General features: G+C 40.5%; 1 protein-coding gene across 3 annotated transcripts; it reads right to left on the bottom strand.

The window, feature by feature from the left end:
• Nucleotides 1–3,827: 3,827 nt before the first annotated feature.
• hscb (HscB mitochondrial iron-sulfur cluster cochaperone) lies at nt 3,828–9,024 on the bottom strand. 3 transcript variants are annotated; one of them, XM_027010609.3, is made up of 6 exons: nt 8,604–9,024; nt 6,307–6,403; nt 5,033–5,122; nt 4,593–4,737; nt 4,223–4,270; nt 3,828–4,050 (listed from the first exon to the last, which is right to left on the bottom strand). In XM_027010609.3, the coding sequence occupies exons 1-6, from the start codon at nt 8,939–8,941 to the stop codon at nt 3,956–3,958; spliced, it is 813 nt and encodes a 270-aa protein (XP_026866410.2). In that variant the 5' UTR covers nt 8,942–9,024; the 3' UTR covers nt 3,828–3,955. The 3 variants fall into 3 exon arrangements, with proteins under 3 accessions (XP_026866410.2, XP_081571290.1, XP_081571289.1); XM_081715164.1 differs by lacking the exon at nt 8,604–9,024 and adding an exon at nt 7,439–8,560; XM_081715163.1 differs by lacking the exon at nt 8,604–9,024 and adding an exon at nt 6,831–7,412.
• Between the last annotated feature and the right edge of the window lie 4 nt (nt 9,025–9,028).

The following is a 9,028-nucleotide window of genomic DNA, read 5'->3' as shown; positions in this document are numbered from 1 at the left end:
CAAATGTGGAACATACTGTTCCGCAGTCTGAAATAAAGTGAAGCAAACTGAACCAAGAGGCCTGAATCTTGTGAACTAACAAGAAATTTGTAGTTGCAAGTCATGTCATTAAGCAGAGGTAAAGGAAGGATCTCTGAAAAAGTCAAAGAAAGAGCCTTCACTGTGAGTAACAAGAGTATGTGCTGGAGATGGAAATAAAGGTTTCGTGGGATTTGAATTAAAAAAAATCTATTGCAGTTGGCATATTGGATTATAGACCTTAATATGATAAATCAGTTTGTTTCGTATCCAGAGGTAATAACATGTATGAACAGAGATCAGAACACTTGAGCATGGCATAGAATACAATGATTATCCACCTATTCTTGAGAGAAAAGCTTTTACCAGAATGCTGTCTCAAAGTCTTCCTTGTTCCTTGGTTCTAAAACAATATCTGAGATAGGTAGGTATATTATATATATATATATATATAATCTGATATGCTAGAAATTCAGTGCTCTTCCAATCTTTCATTAACATCTAGAAATGCATTCCCAAAGGCCACACACATTACATAGGATGAGATGCTTCCCTGTTGTGTCTGCAGTAATCTGATACTTTCGCAAATACTGCAATCTCTGTCATCGTGTTGCAATTTCACTGCCAATTAATTCGCTTTTGAACAGTGTGTTTCCAGCATCAAATTGGATCACACTCTGGGCTTTGTTGGGTGTAGACAGCTTTGGAATAATTGTTAATAAAGCTGTGTGAAGGCACAAAAAGCACCTTTAAAAATTAAAGGATTTATGTATTTTCAGAGAGAAGCACAAAATTTGTTGTGATTACAATCATAATGACTTCACCAAGTTCCATTTCTTTCTTTGAGACTTCGGCCTGCTGTAAACCAGAGGTGCCCAGCTCTGGGCTGGTAGATGTACCATCGTGCAGAGTTTAATTCAGACGCTGCCTAAGCAACTTTGATTCAGTTAATAAAGGCCTTAAGGAAAATCTGAATATAGAGCCAGGTGCTGGAACTAAACCATGCAAGGAAGTAGATCTCCAGGACCAGAGTGGGGCACCTGTTCTATAAATAAATATAATATTCGTATACAACATATTGCACCCAGGTAATTAACTGGCGAAGTTCCTAAGATAGTCAAGTGCCTGGTGATGGCACACTAAAAGAACTTTTGAATTAGAATTTAGAGCTCAAAAGCCTGGAATGCTAAGGGTGATGGAACCTGTCATTCTTGAGACATGCTGTCCTGCCCTGCGCTGCATTCAGTCCCGCCTGAGTCTCATTTCCCAGAGTTCCTCCTGCTGTTCTCATATCAAAAGCTTAGAAAAGTACTGCAGTGAGGTGAACGCCTGCAGCAATACGATGTGCAAATGCAGCAACGCACTAGCACCACCTAGTTCTCCTGATATGGATGTCTCGTTTTAAAAATACAAAAGCAGATCTTAATAAAGAACAAAGAATGCGCCAAATTAAAATCTGTGGACAATGTCAGTCTAAAGTATACTGTTTCAAAACCAAGAGGAGACACACTCCCCAAGCTGCATCTGTTATCTGCTTACGTTGCTTTGAAACTTCTGTGCCTCCAATTAAGGTGGCTATTGCTGTATCCCAGGATTAAATCATGCATCCATATCCTCGATAGGCATCTAAGAAAATACAGCTACAACCACTGAAGCCACACTAATACATTATACTTATGCAATACATAAAAAGGTTATTTTATTTTTTTATATATACTGTTATGACCTTAAAATAGCAAATACTCATGTACGTTATAATAATGTCCACAACCATTAATGGCAAGCTTCAAACAAGAGCAGCACTGTGACATTCAGAGGATAAATCACCAATTAACATTTATAAGACCGGAGCTTTGGTATAAAGAGAGCCCCTTTTATCTAAGCTAGTCATGGTACTGTGCTGTAGTTTGGGCACTGTTTGACATTTATATAGTTATGGATTTTATTATTTACTTTGCATTACTTGAGGCTTTTTCACATTTGAAGTTGGCAGGCAGGGATGAAAAACTACTTAATATTCAGGTTGGATAACTTTCACCCATGTTTGTGGTGTAGCTAATGACACATGGTATACTGAGTCTCACATAAGGCAGTAACGAATACAAAAGTAATGCCTGTTGTGCAATGCAATAATAATAGTCAAACAATTGCTTTCACAATTGTAATCATGTTTCGCCGAAAATAAACATGGTCTTAAAGTCATGGCATGGAGCCAGCAGGAGAAACCTAACCGTGCGGACTGCCATCTACAAACACAACTTCCTGCTCTGCGTCCTTCTATGCAGCCCCAGTCAATTTCTCCTCTATGCAGTGTTTTTTTGAAGCTCGTTTTTCCCACCTCTCTCACACTCTCATTCACGCTCATACGCTCTCGCTCTTCTCCAAACTCAATTTCAAAGTCTCCGTGGAGACTGTGGTGGCGGTCAGGATTGGTCAATCACTTTTTCTCATTAATTTGGCAGGGTGGTACATGTCTCCCAATTATTGGATGAATAATAAATAGGCCACATCCCTCTACCTCCCTCCGTCTGTCTCCATCCAGTCTCCATCTCTCTCCCCGCAGTGGGCCGGCAACGTTTAATTCAAAGCCAATCTACATGTATTAAGGAAATGGTGTCTCCTCTGAGGAAAAACTCGGGTGCGTGACATTGTTGTTCGGGACTTAATAAACAAGCAGTCAAGTCTTATTACTGCAAGACGTTCTCAAAGCAGTGCTAGAGATGCATTACATGAATTCTGTTGGGATTCAAAAACACATTGTTGTCTAAGCTGTTTTTGTAAATGCGAAACACACCCCTTCAAATTCATTCTCCACTCTTTTGTTTGGTGATGTACCTTAACTTCTAGGTTAAAATCTAGTTTAGTATTTGATTTTGCTTAAAATCCACACAACAGTTCACTTATTAGAGGCCATGTTTGTTAACACAATTTCTTGCAAAATAATTTCACAGCTCTAAAATGAAAGAAGCTCAAACCAGTCTAACTCTGATAATGTATATTATTCCATGTCATATGTGTTAAGAAGCAAATGTAAATCCATTTCGGTGAGAAGGTCAACCATCTGTTTGCCATTATCTCTACTGCATCATTTTCAGGCAACATGGTTCCCTCTACAGCTTGAGTGAGGTATTCCAGTGTACCCACACATATGCAGGAAAATGCACACACACACACACACACACACACACACACACACAAAAACCTTGCTTCTCTGCCTTAACACTGGAACACAAACATTCACAATCACAAACACGGTCATAAATCCTGAATCAAGTAAATGGATTATTACATAATTTAGTTTATTCCCCACCCTAAGCGGCAGTACAAACTGGCGCAATAAAGCCATTTTGCTAAAGCGGTATCTAATAAGAGCGCGATGTTTAACTGGTTGTCCAGAGTAATGACACAATCTAGCAAAACTTGCTCCAATTACAGCCAATGAATCAGTTTACATTATAGTACAATAAGACGCATTTATCACAGACACTGCAAAGGGAAGACAGAAAACTGCAAGAGTGAAAGCTTAACTAAGAGGGATCTTTTTTTTTGTAAGGCTGTGAGCCAGCAAGATTCGGTGACATTTTTGTGCATCCAAGTTTAAAACAAAAGAGCTAAAATACACAAGGCATATATGTAGATAACATCTACAGATGGGGTCAATGGTATATTAAATGGCATTTACCAGATGGAACACAGTTCCATACAACCTTAATTCAGTCAGGCATGTCAAGCAGTGTGACTGAATTTCATGTTTGGCTCCATTACAGCAGGAGTTTTTTGTTTTTTTGAAGAAGAGGAGGAGAATAATGCACTTTTAAAAAATATGTTTTAATATAATGCATGTTCAAGTTTAAAACGACATGAAATTTAAACTGAAATCCCACCATGCTTTGTGTATGAAGAAGGAAGTGTGCGATAACAGTCCTTCGACGCCCCCTCACAAGCTCTCCGTCAGTTGCTCTTTTACCTTCTCCTCAAGATTGCTGAAGTATTTCATTCGAGCCAGGAGCTCTTTGGCTGACTGCAAGTCCCCTGCGGAAAAAAAGTCGTGAGATTGTCACAAAAAATAAATAAATAACCATCTTTCCACAGCGTGTCAAGAAAACATGCGAGACCTTCGCTTGCTCCCTCCTTTAGCAGCAGCCTTGGCAAAGCCAGTGTCAAATTTGGGTGGAAGGGGGGTTGGGGTGAAATGAAGAGATACCTTTGTTCAGCGCCGCATTTATCTGTTCATTCAGGTCCTTCAACGCCTCTGGAGACGGAGAGAAAGGATGGTGGTTATTTACAGCAGAACTGCGTGTCCTTGCGCTAAGAAACGGACACGGAAGCAGTGAGTCAAGGCTTCCAACGTGCAAAGAGCGCGTGCAACTTGTGCAATTGAATAACCCAGCCTACAAAAATAAGGACATCAAAACAGATTTTTAAAAAAAATCTTAAACAGCCTTGGGCATTTCTGTAAAAATACTTCAGGCCTTAAGAAGTCAAATGAACAAGGTCTATGATACATGAGGAAGCAATGTTCACTAGCTGGTTCTAATGTGCCATGCAGCAACAGTTGTTGGTTTCCTACTCACCTCGCACCGATTGGCCTATGGAAGCGACCTCTTCACGGCTTTGGGTCTCCCACAGCTTCTCGTTGACCTTCATGACCTCTAGGAGAAAGGCAGGGCTGACCATGGAGTCTGTGCCCTCCTCAAGATGAACTCCTTGCAGCTGTAGCTGAGGGTGATCACGCAGGAAACAAGTTGTATCTGAGGAGCAGGTGGGAGCTAAAGCCTTTATTCAACTGCCTGTTCACCATTTAATAACCTTTGGCTTCTACGATTTCGTTATTAAAACCCAGCCATACGAAATCCCTGACTAACAGATGAGTTCAGCAGTAACTACAGGAGGGTGCCGTACTAAGATTTCCCATTTATAGCACTGTAAATAAGTGCATGGACACAGCACAAAGCTCGTCAGTGCTAAATACATAGGAGAAGGCTTATATGAAATTAAAGGCTGGTCCTCTTACCATGTAGACAGCACGTGTAACAGGTTTCTGAAGAGTACTATAGGCTTTGTTTACCAAGGCTGATTGCAGTTCAGAATATCCTTGTTCTGTCTGAAACAAAGAATCACAAAACCTGCCCAAATTACTGCCCTCCTGCTCATTGTGTTCACCTTCTTAGCTGGCAACATACTGCCACATAAAAAAGTCAAGCCACATGGTCAACACATACAGAATGTCAACAGTGAACTCATGAAAAGCAATTTTCTGTTATAATTTCACACTTTACCATTCACAGAATGTGATTTACCTACAGTCAGTCAATCCCAAGCATCACAGTAAATGAACATGACTTTGTTTTGCAACAGTCCCTATGGCGTGCAGCCACCTTCTCCATTCAGGAATCCTTGGCAACGTCGATAATTGCATTTTCTTTTTACCCCTCCTCAAATTCTGAAGGTTTGGATAACAGCAGAGGTACTGAATGTTAGTTAGCTGTCTCAGGGAGTACAGAGCTGTGCAGGTGACAGGCAGAATAAGAGGAAAGCATTGGGGCGGGGGGTTGGTGCTAGAAGGCTTTTCAGCCGTCAGGCTTGGCAAGCCCCAGAGAATCCACATCGAGGCACGGGAATGTTGCCGTTAAAAAGCATACCCCCCAGTCTTGTAGGAAGACTGCACTGGCTTTGCTGTTAGGTTTTTTGTTGTTTCTAAAAAATAAATAAATAAATAAATTGGAAAAAAAAAACAAAGTGCTGACCTGCACACTCTGCATATATAGAAAGCAACTGGAATTAGGACACTAAAACAGGAGATCTGGGACACCAACAGTGCAACAAAACTGTCTTCACAGCTTAGTGCAGATTGGCTTGAAATACACGCCTCTGACATATGTAAGCAGACTAATATTCTAAAAGGAATAAGCATCAAATTAACACCAGTACCATTTAATGTGATGCTTTTGGAAGTGCTAATGTGGACGCTGCAAAATTTGGAACTGCATACAGATATTTATGACTGTCGCTTGCAGATTCTGCAAGTTTGAATCTTCCTGTACTGAAGAGTTTGTAAATGCAAATTATATACAGGTTCTGTAGTGTTCATGGAAATGATGAATTGCTATAAATTTAGCTCCAAAGTGTGTTGTCTTAATAAATAAAACATTTCGCTCAACAAAAAAAATAAAATGTTCTGAGTTCTCTGCAGCCTACCATGGCGCCACTAGAGGTCACTAGTGTTCTGTTTAATCTGGGTTAAAGTCATGGAGTAAAAGTCATAGCAATGCTTGAAAAGATAAGTACCAAGGACTTCAGGCTGAAGTTGTCAGGATGTAGGGATTTCTGAAGCTCAAGATACCGCTGCTGCAGTTTCTGAGTGTCCAACGCAAATGTCTGATCACTAGTTGAGAAAAGCAAAAAAAAAAAAAAAGTTACAGGTTGCACAAGGCAGATGTTGAAAACTAGTGTCTGGTTGGGCCAAACTGTAGCTAAAGCCAACACCTGGACTGTTCAGCCAGTAATCCATTCCCAGGACTATCTAGTCTGTCAAACAACCCAAACAAAACTACCCAGGAAATCAATGTTGCTATGCTAAGCAGCTAATCATGGCCACACAGCACGCATTTCAACAAACTGAATGTATTGTATGGCTCTTGTGTTTTTAAAAACACAACAGGGCCTGCGAAAAACACACTGTACAGCACCATACATATAAAGTCACTGAACTTTAAGAGCTTACTGAGTTTGTAAATCATGAACCACAAGGACCCAAAAGGCCAGAGGAGTGTGTATAAAATTATTATATATCTATATATAAAAGTGTTTACCGCAAGCTTCTCAGTTTTCGTCTGTAAAATCCCTCCATCTTTCAACATTTTAACAACTTTGAGGTTACATATCGAAGCAAAGATTCATCAGTTCTCATTGAGCAACCTTCCACAGCCTCCTCTAATCCCAACTGCAGTGTCTGGAGACTCACATGAGCAGATGACCCTAAGGGCCAGTGTTCTGAGGATTTGTCTAACCTTGTTGAAATGTACGTAAAGTATGTCGGGCCTACATAGCTAAAATCTAACTACTTCGGGCGATTTTGATCTCCGTGTACACTTATGGATTCTCAACAAAGGAAATAACACTGCACTTGGTTCAAACAACAACAACAACAACAACAACTACTACTACAATAATAATAGATGAAATAAAGCCGAGTTAATATTACAAATACAGTAAGGCTTTACAAATGTATACAGTGACTACATGGCAGTGAGAATGAATAGAATTGACTGTAGTATCTTATCTGTGCGGCAGAAGAGTGGCACAAGGAAACTTTCATGACTTGAGAATGTAAATGCATCTCTAGATTCTGGAAATTCATAGCTCAGAAAATTGGCAGAATCCTCAACATAAAACTAAAAAGAGATCTGGGTTTATTTACCATTGTTGCATCAAACTTCCTCACAACAAATTCTGGCTAGCAAATGACTCCCATCTGTTACTTAAGAATATAAAGAACTATTTATAACACTTCCTCCCAAACTATGGTGTAGTGATAAAGATAATGACATTTCGTTTGTGAAAATGTCGAGTCCTTTCAAAGAGTATTTGCCTTCCAATCTCAAATATTATCGTAACCTTTCATCCCAAAAGGTTAGTATTCTTTAGAGTGTAAGGCCCCAGTAGACCCACAGGGTGTGTAATTTGTAAAAAAAAAGAAAAGGCATCCAAAAGGACAGGAAGAGCTGTACAAAAGGTCATACATGGGTCAAATTATGACGTCTGGGTGTTTTTGGGACGTCTGGCTGACTTTTCTGACTCAAGCGTTCTCTTCGTGTTCTTTTGGAGCCAGGCCAACATTATTATTTAGCATTAACATTACTTAGACTATTATTCACGTTAGCTACTTGTACTAGACTTGTAGATAGTGCGGGGAACGGGTGAGCGTCACGTAGTGACCCATCTGTAATGAAGAGGTTTACATAGGGTCACTCTATAGGCATCTCCCAGAACCGGATATGGAAAGGACAGAAAAGGAATACGTGGAGATTGAGTGTCGAGGTACGCTAAAGACAAAAATGTAGAAGTGGCAATGAATGTCGGCCCACTTCGAGCACTGGGGACGGGGATATGCATGTTTGCCTGTGTACATGTTTAGTGTGAACTGTCGTTCAGTTGCGTAATCTTCCAAAACAAACTGTTCCACAGAACATTAAAATAAAAAATAAAAATCCCGCACACACACCGACAACACCACACCAAATATGATTGCTATGTCTAAAAATGCATCCAAAACCTGAAGCGAAGGTGACGTGCGCATGCGCAGCACTGAACGGTCCGCTGGCTCGACAAAACACCTGACCTAGAGGACTATGCTAGCTAACGCTATAGCTACACAACCAGGTGCAGCCACGCATTCGCGCTGGTTAGTTGGCTTTGCGTTCTAATACCCATCGGACGGTGTAGCAAGTGCACGTTAAACACGAACTAGCTGTTAATTAGCCCCCCAAATATGTTTATGCAACACATAGCTTATAGACCCTAGCCCCTGGGAGCATTTAGCAGACACGTTTAGCAACAACGCTGGCAGATATTTAGATACTTACCAGTTGAAAAGCTCAAAATAATTAACGTTCTCAATAGGAGGTTGTATAACTTTACAAGACGAGCAAAAGAACAACTGGCGAGAAGAGCCGCAACTCCAACAGTTTCTTACTGTTGAAGACGTACAGAAATTCCTCGTAGAGTTCTTGGAGTGCAGGGTCATGTGGGCTTCAAGTACTTTAAAATCACAAACGCCAGTGTTGCGCCGCATGTCTTTGCTGCAAAAGTTGAAAGTTTTTTCTGAAACGGCACTTGAATACAAGGCGGTACAAACATTTAGTAGGCATGGATCACGTCTGTGAGACCAGCACAGTGCCCGCAAGCTGTTCAGCGTCTGCATGTTTCTTAGAGCACAGTAACACACATGGATGGTAGAGAGCAGCGTTAAATACTTGCAGTTTAGCTATGGCCGTTAGTTTGAAATAGT

This window comes from Electrophorus electricus, chromosome 5 (genome assembly GCF_041902795.1).
Source record: "Electrophorus electricus isolate QZ-2024a chromosome 5, ASM4190279v1, whole genome shotgun sequence".
NCBI lineage: Eukaryota > Metazoa > Chordata > Actinopteri > Gymnotiformes > Gymnotidae > Electrophorus > Electrophorus electricus.
Note: the sequence above shows the minus strand (reverse complement) of the source record. Positions and strands in the feature narration are given on the sequence as shown.